Source organism: Heterodontus francisci, chromosome 26 (assembly GCF_036365525.1).
Source record: "Heterodontus francisci isolate sHetFra1 chromosome 26, sHetFra1.hap1, whole genome shotgun sequence".
Classification (NCBI taxonomy): domain Eukaryota; kingdom Metazoa; phylum Chordata; class Chondrichthyes; order Heterodontiformes; family Heterodontidae; genus Heterodontus; species Heterodontus francisci.
This window is the reverse complement of record NC_090396.1, coordinates 10,289,758-10,305,182: the sequence shown is the minus strand read 5'-3', so window position 1 is coordinate 10,305,182 and position 15,425 is coordinate 10,289,758. Positions and strand designations below refer to the sequence as shown.

The 15,425-nt window shown below is 44.9% G+C and overlaps 1 protein-coding gene across 7 annotated transcripts in view; it reads right to left on the bottom strand.

Moving 5' to 3' along the window:
- Positions 1 to 15,425, bottom strand: part of rsad1 (radical S-adenosyl methionine domain containing 1) — a 45,830-nt gene that overhangs the window by 6,398 nt on the left and 24,007 nt on the right. For 6 of the 7 annotated variants that reach the window (XM_068057783.1, XM_068057782.1, XM_068057781.1 and 3 more), the window contains 4 exons: positions 13,302 to 13,667; positions 11,042 to 11,105; positions 4,136 to 4,283; positions 2,542 to 2,596 (listed from right to left, as the gene is read on the bottom strand). In XM_068057783.1, the coding sequence (XP_067913884.1) occupies positions 2,542 to 2,596; positions 4,136 to 4,283; positions 11,042 to 11,105; positions 13,302 to 13,667 (633 nt within the window). Of the gene's footprint in view, positions 1 to 2,541; positions 2,597 to 4,131; positions 4,284 to 11,041; positions 11,106 to 13,301; positions 13,668 to 15,425 lie in introns of all 7 variants that reach the window. The other variant, XR_010977535.1, reaches the window with a different exon arrangement.

Genomic DNA, 15,425 nt, shown 5'->3' with positions numbered 1-15,425 from the left:
GCGGTCAGGTGGGAACTGAACAGCGGGAACCACCCACACCCGTCACCACGTGGCCGTAACAGAGGTTATACTAAAATCGGTCATCGTTGAACCCAATACCGAACAAATACACTCCCACCAATAATCACTGTGATACCATCACTAATCAGTAGGAGAAACCATAGAATGCTTATAGCACAGAAGGAGGCCATTCAGCCCATCGTGTCTGTGCTGAATCCAAGAACAATTCACCTGGTCCCACTCCCCTGCCTTTTCCCTGTAGCCCTGCAAATTGTTTCTCTTCTAATAATTATCCAGTTCTTTTTTTGAAGGCCTTGATTGAATTTGCCTCCACCACACTCCAGATCCTAACCACTTGTTATGTAAAAATGTTTTTCCTCATGTCGTTGTTGCTTCTTTCGCCAATCACTTTAAATTAGTGTCCTCTAGTTCCGGATCCATCCATCAATGGGAAAAGTTTCTCCCCATCTGTCCAGACCTCTCATGATTTTGATCACCCCTATCAAATCTCCTCTCAACCTTCTTTCCTCCAAGGAACAAAGCAAATCCACTCTCCCCAAAAATTCGATTTCTCACAAGCACTTCAGATAGATACATTTGTTGAGGGGAGGGCGTTCTCTGTTCAAGGTGGCTGATGTCACCCCTCCCATATCATCTAACAGTGGACAGTATGGGGACATAAAGTGTCAGCAGTCAGCAAGCACTCCTGCTTGAGTCAGAAAGTCATAGATTCAAACCCCACCCCAGAAACTTGAGCGTATAATCTAGGCTGACACTCCATGTGCCATCCTGAGTGAGTTCTGCATTGTTGGAGGTGTTGGCTTTCAGATGAGACCTTAAACCGAGGCGCCGTCTGCCCTCTTAAGTGAATATAAAAGATTCCATAACACGATTTGAAGAGGAGCAGGCAAGTTATCCCAGATGTCCTAGTCAATAAATATCCTTAAATCATCACTAAAAACAAATTATCTTGTCACTTAAAATTATAGAAAATCATACAAAATTCTTACAGGACCCGACAGTGTAGATGCAGGAAGGATGTTTCCCCAGGCTGGGGGGCTCTAGAACCAGGGGACACAGTCTCAGAATAAGGGGTAGGCTATTTAGGACTGAGATGAGGAGGAATTTCTTCACTCAGAGGGTGGTGAATCCCAGAGGAATGTGGAGGCTCAGTCATTGAGTATGTTCAAGAGAGAGATTGATAGATTTCTCGATATTAAAGATATCAAAGGATATGGTGATAGTGCGGGAAAATGGCATTGAGGTAGAACATCAGCCACGATCTTACTGAATGGTCGAGCAGGCTCGAGGGGCCAGATGACTTACTCCTGCTCCTATTTGCTATGTTCCTATGTCATTGTAATTTGTGGGATCTTGCTGTTTGTGGAATCTTACTGTGAAAATTGGCTGTCGCGTTTCCTATATTACAACAGTGAATACACTTCAAAAGTATTTCATTGGCCGTAAAGCGCATAGGACATCCTGAGGTTGTGAATGGTGTTATATAAATGTGAATATCTGAAATGGGGTATTATTGTCCTGGTGTGAAAATGGAGTGTGATTGTACAAAAGCAAGGAAGTCACATAAAAACATTTAAACACTGCTTTGGCCTCAGCTGGAGCACTGTGTTCAATTCTAGGCACCACACTTTAGGAAGGATGTCAAGACCTTAGAGAAAGTGCAGGGGACATTTACTAGAAGGATACCAGGGATGAGGAACTTCAATTATATGGAGGGAGTGGAGTGGGTTTAGGGGGGATTTTACAGAATCACAGAATAATACAGTGCAGAAGATACCCTTCGGCCCATCGAGTCTGGACCGATGCATTAAAGACACCTGACCTGTCTACCTAATCCCATTTGGCAGCACTTGGCCCATATCCTTGATTTTAATAGAGTTGTTCAAAATTATGAAGGGTTTTGATAGAGCAGTTAGGGAGAAAGTCTTTCCACTGGCAGAGCAGTCAGTAACTAGAAGAGACAAACTTCAAGTAATTGGAAAAAGAATCAGAGGAGAGATGAGGAGAATTTCTTTTCTTTTTACAGTGAGTGGTGATCTGGAAGATACTATCTGAAAGGGTAATGGAAGCAGATTCAATAGTAACTTTCAAAAAGGAATTGGATAAATACTTGATAAGGAAAGAAAATTGCAGGGCTATGGGGAAAGAGCAGGGGAATGGGACTAATTGAATAGATCTTTCAAAGAACCTGCAAAGGTATAAAGAGCCAAATGGCCTCCTTCTGTGGTGTGTAATTCTGTGATTGTTCAAACAAGAAATAGGGTGTGATTGCTTCAGTGTGAACACAAGTAAGCTCACAATGTAAACACATATGAAAATTACCAATATTATTGGATATCCCTGCCATCACACTCAGGCTCTAAACCAGCCACCTTACACTAGTTGACAGGACAAAACTCAGTGGGCTTCTAACTGTGTTGCTGTGTACAGTATTCAGTCTGTGACTGGTGCATGTAACAACAACCAGGATGAACAGATTTAAAGACTTCTCATCCCAATGAATGAATTTTAAAAAATTACCTGATGTGTGATCCCCTCGTTCATTCGGAGTCCCAGAACCAGTATCTCCTCCAATCTGCAAGAAAAAAGCAAATAAAAACCCAAGCTCAATTTTTTTTGTGCTCATTAAATTGAGGTATGTTCATGCTGGGAATTGAATACATCCCACTTCAGACACCTGGTATGAACAATCACTCTCTAGTCAGTTATAACACAGGTAAAATACAGAGGAAAGCTCCCTCTACACTGTCCCATCAAACACTCCCAGGGTAGGTTTTGTCAGTTGTGGGTGTGGCAAGCAGTTACTTTCTAATGTGGTCAGTAGTTATTTGCATCCAGGAAATCCTGGGAACTGTTTTCAGGGATATTCAAGGAGCTGGAACTGTTCAAGATTCAGAGCTATGTTGTAATTTCTAAGAGATCATGATCAGACTGGCAAGACTTGAAGTGGGAAAATGCATTGCAACAACTCACTAAGGCTTCTAAAGCAGCTCCTCCCAAATTCACAATCTCTACCACCTAGAAGGACAAGGGCAGCAGGTGCAGGGAACACCACCACCTGCAAGTTCCCCTCCACATCACACACCACCCTGACTTGGAACTATATCGCCCTCCCTTCACTGTCGCTGGTTCAAAATCCTGGAACTCCCTCCCTAACAGCACTGTGGGAGTATCTACCCCACATGGACTGCAGCGGTTCAAGAAGGCAGCTCACCACCACCTTTTAAAGGGCAATTAGGGATGGGGCAATAAATGCTGGCCTAGCCAGTAATGCCCCAATACCAAACAAAAATGAATTTAAAAACTGTGCTTTCATAAAAGTTATTTATAAAAGAATACATTAGTATTTAGGTTACAAATTTCACTTTCTTTTCAAGAGAACTGTTATTACAGTTATCTATTCATTTTTTGATTCTTTGTTCAATAAATTCCCTTACAGTTTAAACTTAAAACGAGATCTGGTGGCATGATGTTCTGCTACATATGAAAGACAGGAGCCAGATTTGATTGCGGTGTAGGATAATTCCAGTAGCTGAAATAATTAATGGAAAGTCTGCTCTTTTTATTATCCTGGATGTGTTACTGAAAGCTGGCCTAGATGCTGCAGCATTGAGGTACTCTTGAGACTGATTAAAATATTAAAACTGAAAAATCTGGGGTAACAAGAGTAGAAAAGACCCTGAAAGGTAATGGAAACACACCTCTGACTGGGATCCTGCCCTTCTCTGAATACACACACACTTTCACTTTCTAGAAAGTACCACAGTGCGAAGTACCAAGAACGTTGACTGATTTTTCTCTCCCAAACACGGAGGTCAAACGTAACACCCTAGCTGAAATGATCCAGGGACCTTGCAGCCTATGTGGCTCAGTAACTCCCTATACCATCAGGCAGAGACCTAGGTCTAAAGCTTTTAAACGCAACATAACTGTGTCACATTTAACATCATAAAACTAGCACAATGGAACAAGTAGCTTGAGGAGTCTTTACTTGGATTAGGAACAGAAAGATCACATACAGCTCCCAGTGAAGAGGGAGCACCTGTTTTAATGAGCCAATTTACAATTATTCTCATATCTGCTGGTGTCCAATCATTAAATCACACTCACTCACATGTCCAACTCGCTCTGTTGCACTCTCTTCCTGGTTCCGTGACCAAACCGTCTCACCTCCCTAAGCCAGTCATCAGGTTCCAGGGTCTGTATCCTTGCCTCTCTTCGTGTTTTACCCTCACCCCATGGTACAAACCTCCCATGAGCACCTAGAAAGACAGAGACAGACTTGCATTGATATAGCACCTCTCAACCTCAGGATGCCCTGAAGCTCTTTCAGCCAATGACTTACTTTTGAAACGTAGTCACTGTTGTAATGTAGGAACCGCAGCAGCCAATCTGCACTCAGTAAGCTCCCAAAAACTTGAGCTCATCCTCACCAATCTACCTGCAGTTGCATCTGTCCATAACAGTGTTAGTAGCAGTGTCCAGCACACAGTCCTTGCAGAGATGAAGTACCATCTTCACATTGAGGGCATTGTCCATATGTTGTGTGGTACTGCCTCAGTGCTAAAAACTGGGCATCCATGAGGTGCTGTGGACCATCAGCAGCAGAATTGTATTCAACCACAATCTGTAACATCATGGCCAAGCATAACCCCCACTTTACCATTATCAAGGAACCAATTCTGGTTCAGTGAGAAGTATGAGAGAACATGCCAGGAGCAGCACCAGGCATAATTAAAAATGAGTTGCCAACCTGGTGAAGATACAAAACAGGACTACATGCATGTGAATAGTGGAAGTAGCATGCTGTAGACAGAGCTAAGTGATCCCAACAACCAACGGATCAGATCTAAGCTCTGCAGTCCTGCCACATCCAGTCTTGAATGGTGGTGGACAATTGAACAAGTAACCAGAGGAGGTGGCTCCACAAACATCCCCATCCTCAATGATGGGGGAGCCCAGCAAGTCAGTGTAAAAGATAAGGCTGAAGTATTAGCAACCATCTTAAGCCAGAAATACTGAGTGGATAATCCATCTCGCCTCGTCCTGAGGCCCCCAGCATCAGATGCTAACCTTCAGTCAATTTGATTCACTCCAGATGATATTAAGAAATGGCTGAACGCACTGGATACAGCTAAAGTGATGGACTCAGACAACATAAAGTGACTGCCCTTGACATCAAGACAGCATTTGACCAAGTGTGGCATCAAAAAGCCCTAGCAAAACTGGAGTCAATGGGAATCGGGGGGAAACTCTCCGCTGGTTGGAGTCAAACCTAGCAGAAAGGAAGATGGGTGTGGTTGTTGAAGGCGAATCATCTCAGCTCCAGGACATTGCTGCAGGAGTTCCTCAGGGTAGTGTCCTAGCCCCAACCATCTTCAGCTGCTTGATCAATGATCTTCCCTCCATCATTAGGTCTGAAGTGGGCATGCTTGCTGATGATTGCAGTGTCCAGTAGCATTCACAACTCCTCAGATACTGAAGCAGTCCATGCCTGCATGCAGCAAGACCTGGACAACATTCAGGTTTGGGCTGACAAGTGGCAAGTAACATTCATGCCACACAAGTGCCAGGCAATGACCATCTCCAACAGGACAGTATCTAACCATCCCCTATTGACATTCAACTGCGCTACCATCGCTGAACCCCCACCAACATACTGGTGTTACCACTGACCAGAAACTGAACTGGACCAGCCAATAAGTATTGTGGATATAAGAGCAGGTCAGAGGCTGGGAATTCTGTGGCGAGTAACTCACCTCCTGATTACCCAAAGCCTGTCCACAAGGCACAAGTCAGGAGTGTGATGGAATATTCTTCAATTGCCTGGAACAGTGCAGCTCCACTCAAGAAGCTCGCTACCATCCAGGGCAAAGCCACCTGCTTGATCAGTGCCCCATCCACCACCAGCGCACCATGGCTGCAGTGTGTACCATCTACAAGAGGCACTGCACCAACTCGCAAAGGCTCCTTTGACATCACCTTTCAAACTCATGACCTCTACCACCTAGAAGGACAAGGGCAGCAGGTAGATGGGAACACCACCAGCTGCAAGCTCCCCTGCAAGTCATACACCATCCTGACATAGAGCTATATCAACATTCCTTCACTGTCGCTGGATCAAACTCTTCCTGAAAATACCTTCCCATCATAGTGGGAGGTGCCAGAAGACTGGAAAATGTCACATGCAATCGCCTTATTCAAGAAAGGATTTGGGGCATTCCTAGTAACTACAGACTAGTCAGTTTAACATCAGTGGTGGGTAAGGTTTTAGAAACAATAATCGGGGGAAAAATCAATAGGCATTTGGAGAGGTTTGTATTAATTAAGGACAGGCAGCATGGATTTGTAAAAGGCAGATTGCGCTTTACTAATCTAACTGAATTTTTTGATGAAATAACAGAAGGTTAATGAAAGGAAAGCAATGGATGTTGTCTATATGGATTTTAAGAAAGCGTTTGACAAAGTACCACATAAAAAAGGCTGGTTAATGAAATTGTGGCTCATGGAATAGGAGGTCAGTGTCAGCTTGGATAAACAATTGTCTTCTTTTTTCTTCTTTGGCCTCCTTGTCTCGAGAGACAATGGGTAAGCGACTAGAGGTGGTCAGTGGTTTGTGGAGCAGCGCCTGGAGTGGCTATAAAGGCCAATTCTAGAGTGACAGACTCTTCCACAGGCGCTGCAGATAAAATTGGTTGTCGGGGCTGTTACATAGTTGGCTCTCTCCATGCACTTCTGTCTCTTTTCCTGCCAACTGCTAAGTCTCTTCAGCCCCGCCTTTATGGCTGTCCGCCAGCTTTGGCAATCACTGGCAACTGACTCCCACGCCTTGTGGTCAATGTCACAGGACTTCATGTCGCGTTTGCAGACGTCTTTAAAGCGGAGACATGGATGGCCGGTGGGTCTGATACCAGTGACGAGCACGCTGTACAATGTGTCCTTGGGGATCCTGCCATCTTCCATGCGGCTCACATGGCCAAGCCATCTCAAGCACTGCTGACTCAGTAGGGTGTATATATGCTGGGGATGCTGGCTGCCTCGAGGACTTCTGTGTTGGAGATACGGTCCTGCCACCTGATGCCAAGGATTCTCCGGAGGCAGCGAAGATGGAATGAGTTGAGATGTTGCTCTTGGCTGACATACGTTAGCCAGGCCTCGCTGCTGAGGCTGATGGTTAGGCCAAATTTGTTGCAGGCAGCTGCAATCTTGTCGATGAGTCTCTGCAGACACTCTTCTGTGTGGGATGTTAATGCAGCATCGTCAGCAAGGAGGAGTTCCCTGATGAGGACCTTCTGTACTTTGGTCTTCGCTCTTAGATGGACAAGGTTGAACAACCTGCCATCTGATCTTGTGTGGAGGAAAATTCCTTCTTCTGAGGACTTGAACACATGTGAAAGCAGCAGTGAGAAGATCCCAAACAGTGTAGGTGCGAGAACACAGCCCTGTTTCACACCACTCAGGATAGGAAAGGGGTCTGATGAGGCACCGCTATGCTGAATTGTGCCTTTCATATTGTCATGGAATGAGGTGATGACACTTAGTAGCTTTGGTGAACATCCGATCTTTGCTAGTAGTCTGAAGAGACCACGTCTGCTCACGAGGTCAAAGGCTTTGGTGAGATCAATGAAAACAATGTAGAGGGGCATCTGTTGTTCGCGGCATTTCTCCTGTAGCTGGCGAAGGGAGAACAGCACGTTCTCTCTGGTGGATATCTCTGCTTGAAAGCTGCACTGTGCCTCAGGGTAGTCACGCTTAGCCAGCTTCTGGAGTCTGTTTAAAATGACTCGAGCAAAGACTTTCCTCACTATACTGAGCAGGGAGATTCCACGGTAGTTGTTGCAGTCACCGCGGTCACCCTTGCTCTTATAGAGGGTGATGACATTGGCATCGCGCATGTCCTGTGGTAGTGCTCCCTCATCCCAGCACAGGCATAGCAGTTCATGTAGTGCTGAGAGTATAGCAGGCTTAGCACTCTTGATTATTTCAGGGGTAATGCTGTCCTTTCCAGAGGCTTTTCCGCTAGCTAGAGAATCAATGGCATCACTGAGTTCCGATTTTGTTGGCTGTTCGTCCAGCTCATGCATGACTTGCAGAGACTGGGCTGCATGGAGGGCGTTATCAGTGACATTATTCCTGGAGTACAGTTCTAGGTAGTGCTCCACCCAGTGGTCCACTTGCTTGCGTTGGTCAGTGATTGTGTCCCCTGATTTAGATTTGAGGGGTCGATCTTCTTGATGGTTGGCCCAAAAGCTCTCTTAATGCCATCCTACATTCCTCTGATGTTTCCGGTGCCGGAGGACAGCTGAATATGACTGCATAGGTGTTGCCAGTAATCATTTGCACAGTGCCTGGCTGTTCTTTGTGCAGCGGTTCTGGCTACTTTAAGTGCTACGGATGTTAACTCGCTGGGGGCTTTCTTGTAGTTCAACAGTGCAGTGCATTTAGCGGCTATGACAGGTTCCAGCTCTTCAAAGTGAGATTCAAACCAGTCTGCATTCTGCTTCTCATGTTTGCCAAAGGTGGTCATTGCTGAGTCATAGATGGCGTCTCTGATGTGGGCCCACTTGGTCTCTGCATCCCCTGTAGGAGTGTTTTGAAAGGCTTTTCCAAGTGAATTTAGAAACTTATGTAACAGCTGTGGATAAGAAATTCTGTTAGTGTTGATGCGCGGGCAGCCCTTCTGCTTGGAGTGATGTAGCTTCTTTGGTTTGAGTCTAACTTTGCTGCACACCAGGGAGTGGTCGGTGTCGCAGTCTGCACTGTGGAAGCTGTGTGTGATTTGGACACTGTTTATAGAGGTTCGCCTTGTGATGATGAGCTCCAGCTGGTTCCAACAACGTGATCTTGGGTGCCTCCATGAAACCTGGTGACAGGGTTAAGTACGAAAGAGTTGGTGATGCAGAGGTTGTGATAGGTACACAACTTCAGCAGTCTCTGTCCATTCTCATTCATCCTTCCAAAGCCATAGCGCCCAAGGCAGGAGGGCCATGAGTCATGGTCGGCCCCAACCCTGGCATTAAAGTCCCCCAGCAGGAACAAATGTTCGGTATTAGGAATGCTACTAATGATATTATTGAGTTCCTCGTAGAACTGGTCTTTAACTTCAGGTGGAGAGCAGAGTGTTGGAGCATAGATGCTGAGTAGGTGTACTGGGCCAAAGGCAGTGAGCTGTCGGATGGACAGTATGTGTTCCGAGCCATTTGAAGGTGACTCTATCATGCTGAGCAAAGAGTTTCTGATGGCGAAGCCCACTCCATGCTGTCTTGGCTTAAGGACAGAAAAAAGCAAGTCATGGTATATGCTTGTTTTTCAGATTGGAGGATAGTAGACAGTGGTGTTCCCCAAGGGTCAGTGCTAGGACCATTGCTTTTTTGATGTATATAAATGACTTGGATATTGGAATAGAGTGTAAAATTTCAAAATTTGCCGACGATCCCAAACTTGGAGGAGTGAAACAGTGAGGATGATACTACAACAGAACAGAATGGGCAGACAGGTGGCAGATGGAATTTAATACAGGGAAGTGTGAGGTGATACACTTTGGCAGAAGGGATAGGGAGAGGCAATATAGACTAATGGCACAGTTCTAAAGAGTGTGCAGGGACAGAGGGATCTGGGGTTTCACATGCATAGATCTTTAAAGGCAGCAGGACATATTTTTAGCAAAGTATATGGGATCTTGGGCTTCCTAAATTGAGGTATTGAGTACAAAAGCAGGAAAGTTGTGCTGAACCTTTATAAAGCTCTGGTTAGGCCACACTTAGAGTATTGCGTCCAGTTCTGATCACCAAACTTTAGAAAGGATATGAGGGTCCTTGAGAGGGTGCAGAGGAGATTTACCAGAATGGTTCCAGGGATGGGGGATTTTAGCTACAAGGTTAGGTTGGAGAAGCTGAGGTTGTTCTCCTCAGAGCAAAGATAACTGAGGAGAGATTTAATAGAGGTGTACAAGATTATGACAGATTTCGATGAGGTAGACAGAGAAAAGCTGATGGTACAAGGACTAGGGGACACAGATTTCAGCTTTTGAACAAGAGATGCAGGGGGGTTGAGAGGAAGAACTTTTTTACGCAGCAAGTGATAATGACCTGGAACTTGCTGCCTGGGAGGGTGGTGGAAATGGAGATGATGAATGATTTCAAAAGGAATTTGGATGGGCATTTGAGGGAAATAAACTTACAGGGCTATAGAGTTACAGCAGGGGATTGTATTGCTTTACAGAGAACTGGCATGGACTTGATGCGCCAAATGGCCTCCTTCTGTGCCTATAATGACCCTATGACTAACTGCACCAGATGAACTGCAGCGGTTTAGGAAGGCGGCTCATCAGCACCTTCTCAAGGGCAATAGGGATGGGCAATAAATGCTGGTCTTACCAGCAAAACTCACATATCATGAATGAATTAAAAAGTAATTTGATAGTGACCAGATAATCTGTTTTATGTGTTGTTTTCAGGATAAATACCAGCCTAGGACACTGGAAAGAACTCTTGTAATAATGGCTGGGATCTTTTATGTCAATCTGAGTGGGCAGGAGCCTCGATTTAATGTCTCATCTGAAAAACAGCCCTCGGATAGTGCAGCACTCCCTCAGTACTGTCCTGGGAATTGTCACCTAGATTATGTGCTCAGGTCTCTACAGGTGACAAACAGGTGGCGGGCAGTGTACTTCCAATTGGAAGTGTGCCCATGCTTCCCGCCTGCTATTTTGGGGTTTTAGGAGGCCACATAGTGCTTAAAAACTGGTGCTACTAGGCTGAATTTCTAGACCTTGGTGCTGTGGACCCATGTTCAGCATAGCCTGACCTGAGACTATCCAAACAGAGACCATTTGTAACCCTCCCAGCTGGTAGGCAGAGGGGAATCATTCCAGCAGCCTCAGCTGGTGCCTGGTGCTAGAGGGCAAGGACAGATATGTAATGCTCTGCCCAACCCTGCTCCTCATTTGACCATTGTACGCACCTCAAATCCCACAAATGTAACGTGCAGGTAATGTATGTCAAAGCAGTGAATAACTAACCTGGGCCCACACCGAGGTACTGCCTTCCTCTCCAATAGCTCAGGTTATGCATACACACGGCTTCCTAGAAATAAACCAGACCACTGGTAAGCAGCATAATGGCACAGTGAAGAGCAGCAGCTCAGGGAGAACCCCGTAACTCACTACCGACACATACAGATACGTCAGAAAGAGCAGTGAGCTGAGAGATGGAACAGATCAGGCCCATAAAGGGCAGACTATTTATTCCGGAATGCCACTTTTTATAAGCTTGATAGGTTTTCAACAGGCGAGGGTACATAGAGTTGATGTACAGATCATAGAATCAGAGCACAGAAGATGGTCGCTTGGCCCGAACCAGCCCGTGCTTGCAAAACTCAAAACATAGTGCCCAATATTAGATGTGATTCCGCGATTGGACAACATTTGCTAAATAATCCTCAGTGTGCTAAGAGTTACACTGACAACCAATATAAGATTGTCATTTGGGCCCGCAGTGTGGCGCATTTGCGCGTACTGGAAGCTACATATATTAATACACAGGGCGCCGTTCTTTACAGACAGAAAGAACATGTACACACATTGCGCCTGTTTCAGCGGAACAAGTGACAGCCATTTGCTGGTTCATTCTTCAGGACAATTCCTTGACCAATCCACAGTCAAGCCGCCTGGTTTAAATTTCAAACAAAGCTTGGCAGTTAAGTGTCAGTCACTGTAAACTGGTACATTCTCCATGCATCTACCAATCAAGTTCACTTGCCAACCAATCAGCACTCTCTTCTCATGCAGTATAAGTTGTTGTTTTCCCTTACATTGGTTATTCTTGCGTATTGTCCTGATGGGTGCAAGTCGAAAAGCTTCGACAACATGTCTCTATTTTCAGCAATTCCCAAGTTCTGTACTACTAAATGACTATTTGAATAACTGTATGTTTGAAATACAGGCTGTCAATACTGGGGAGATTTTCAGGGTGGTTTTCTGATCAAGACTGAGACTCATTTCACATGCAAACATAGCTGGAAACACGTTTAAGATTGAAACACATTAAAGCAGGGTCATTTTGCACCAAAGTAAGACACAGCAGGGGAGTGAGGTTGGCAGGTCTGCTTAAATTAATGACTTGCAAGGATTATTCAAGACGGGTAGCAGGGATAAACCAGGTAATTACAGGCCGGTGAGTCTAACATAAGCCGTAGGGAAACTATTGGAAAAAATTCTGAGGGACAGGATTAATCTCCACTTGGAGAGGCAGGGATTAATCAAGGATCAATCAGCATGGCTTTGTCAGGCGGGGATCATGTCTACCAAATTGTGTAGATGAGGGCAAAGCAGTTGATGTCGACATGGACTTCAGTCAGGCTTTTTGATAAGGTTCCACATGGGAGATTGATTAAGAAGGCAAGAACCCATGGAAACCAGGAGGAAAGGTTGATCAGGTTGGTCCTATACTCATTGGAGTTTAGAAGAATGAGACTGTTCTTATTGAAACATACAAGATTCTGATGGGGCTTGACAGGATAGACGCTGAGATGATGTTTCTCCTTGTGAGGGAATCTAGAATTAGGGGGCACAGTTTCAAAATAAGGGGTCTCCCTTTTAAGACGGAGATGAGGAGGTATTTCTTCTCTGAGGATGGTTAATCTTTGGAATTCTCTACTCGAGAGAGCAGTGGAGGCTGGGTCACTGAACATAATCGAGGCTGAGTGAGACAAATTTTTGATCGACAAGGGAGTCAAGGTTTATGGGGGGCAGGCAGGAAAATGGAGTCAAGACCACAATGAGATCAGTCATGATCTTATTGAATGGCGGAGCAGGCTCGAGGGGCTGAATGACCTACTCCTGCTTCTAACTGTTATGATCTCTACACTGTCCCATCACACACTCCCAGGGTAGGTACAGCACCAGTTAGATAGAGTAATGATCTCTCTATACCGTTGCAACAATGTACTTCAACCCCATTAGATATTAAGAGGACAATCCAGACTTTAAAATAATCCCCAAATCCGGGTGTGCAGCTGGTGCCTAAAAATGCTCCTTAAATTTCCATTAGAACAGCAGTCCAAGTGACATTCCTCCATTTAGTGCGCCCTCCCCTGTGATGTGCGCCCATTGGGCAATAAGAATCAACTTCAGCCTTCCCAAACAGGCCCTTCCAGCCAACAGACAGAGAATTACAGCCTGTCTGTCTGTTGGCTGGATGTGATCACAGCTCCCACAGGTGAAAGTTGAGTGTCAAGCACACTGCTCCACCCAGATCCTGCCACCACCTGCCATCTCTTACATTTTTAGCAAAGTTTGACACTTCGTATTGATGAAATCCTGCCTTCCCCAGAATGCTCCTTGCTGCTTGGTACATCTGTGCCATTGTCTCTTGCTCAGGCATGCCAAGAACCTTCTCGTGGACCTGCTTGAAGAGAGCCGTCCCCCTCTCCAATGTCAGCTGATAAAGCGACACGTGATGGTCACACAATGCTACCAGCTCCTCCAGCTCCTCCTCCCATGATTCTAGACTCTGTCCTGGGCGCCCAAATAAGATGTCAACAGACGTGCGACCGGGGTAGAGCTTCTTGGCTTCCTCCAGGCTCCAAAGGGCTTCTTGGGCTGTGTGGTCTCTTCCCAGAATCTTCAGGTCATGGTCACATAAAGCCTATGGTTAAATAGGAGAACAGTGTGCAAAATAAGACAGAATGTTGGTGGGCTGGGTACTGAGTTACACACTCACCTTTCACCTACAAGGCCCGGCTTCAAATCCAACCTTAGACCATCTGCTGGGTTATAGGTCCTGTGTGATGAGTTTCCACCCAGTTCCTGATGAGCAAGGATCCCTCGCTTCACTCAGTGGAATGTGATCACACTGAGGCAGTAGGGACATTCTCCCAACATCAGGCTGGGGCCTTGTTGGAGCAAAGCAGAGCAAGAGAGTTCAATAAAGATTCAAACTCATAAAAAGGCCACACTTACTGCAATGTTATTACAGTCAGTGTTGACAGACTATTCAAGGGTATTACTGAGAGTGCCAGTTAAAGTCTTGCAAGTAATTAAAACTTCCTGTCAATATCACAATGAGTTCACATAACATTTTCCCAGTCACACTTCCTTGATAAGACCCTTACTGATATAAATCAGGGAATCCTCCCTCTGACGGTCAGATCTGAGTCATTTTTAGTATTTGCTTCTTTGAACGCTCCAGGTTTGGAGGCTCAATCACTTTAAATTTGTGTCATCTGGTTACTGAGCCCTCTGCCTCTAGAAAATTTCTCTTTATTTGCTCTCATCAAAGCCCTTCAAAATTTTGAACTCCTTTATCAAATCTCCTCTTAACCCTCTCTGCTCCAAGGAGAAAAACCCCAGCATCCCTAGCCTCTTCACATAACTGAACTCCCACATCCCTGAAACCATTCTAGTAAATCTCCTCTGCACCCTCTCAAAGGCCTTGACATTCTTCCTAAAATGTGGTGCCCAGAATTGGACATAATACTCCAGCTGTGACCTAACCAGCGATTTATGAAGGTTTAACATAACATCCTTGCTTCTGTACTCTATGCCTCTATTAATAAGGCCACGGATCCCATATCTTAAAATCCCATTGTTTTTTGTAAACAGCCTTCTCAACTTGTCCTGCCACATTAAAAAATTTGTCTACATACACCCCCAGGTCTCCCTGTTCCTGCATCCCCTTTTAAAATTGTACCACATATTTTATATTGCCTCTCCTCATTCTTCCTGCCAAAATGTATCATTTCTCTTAAATTTCATCTGCCACATGTCTTATCAATTTCACCAGTCTGTCGATGTCCTTCTGAAGTCTGTTAGTGTCCTCTATTGTTTACTGCATTATCTGCAGACTTTTGAAATTATGCTCTGGAAACCCAAGTCCAGGTCATTCATATATATCACAAAGAGCAGTCCCTAAGGAGCACCACTTTATACTCCCTTCCAGTCTGAATAACAACTGTGCATCAATACTGTCTGCTTCCTGTCTCTTAATCAATTATACTGCTACTGTCCCTTTAATCCCATGGGCTTTTATTTCAATAACAAGTCTATTGTCAAACGCCTTTTGAAAGTCCATATACACAACATCAACCACACTACCCTCATCAACCTGTTCTGTTACTTCAAAGAACTCAATCAAGTTAGTCAATATGATTTTACCTTTACAAATACAGGCTGACTTTCATTTATTAGCCCATACTTTTCAAAATGCCAATTACATTTATCCCAGATTATTGTCTCTAAATGTTTCCACACTACTTACATTAGGCTGACTGGCCTGAAATTGTTGGTTTATCCTGCTCTCCCCCTTTTTTTTTTTTTAAACAGTCTTGTCATATCTAAGGAGAATTGGAAGTTTGTGACCAGAGCCTCTTCAATTTCCACCCTTATGTCCCTCAGTAAACTAGGA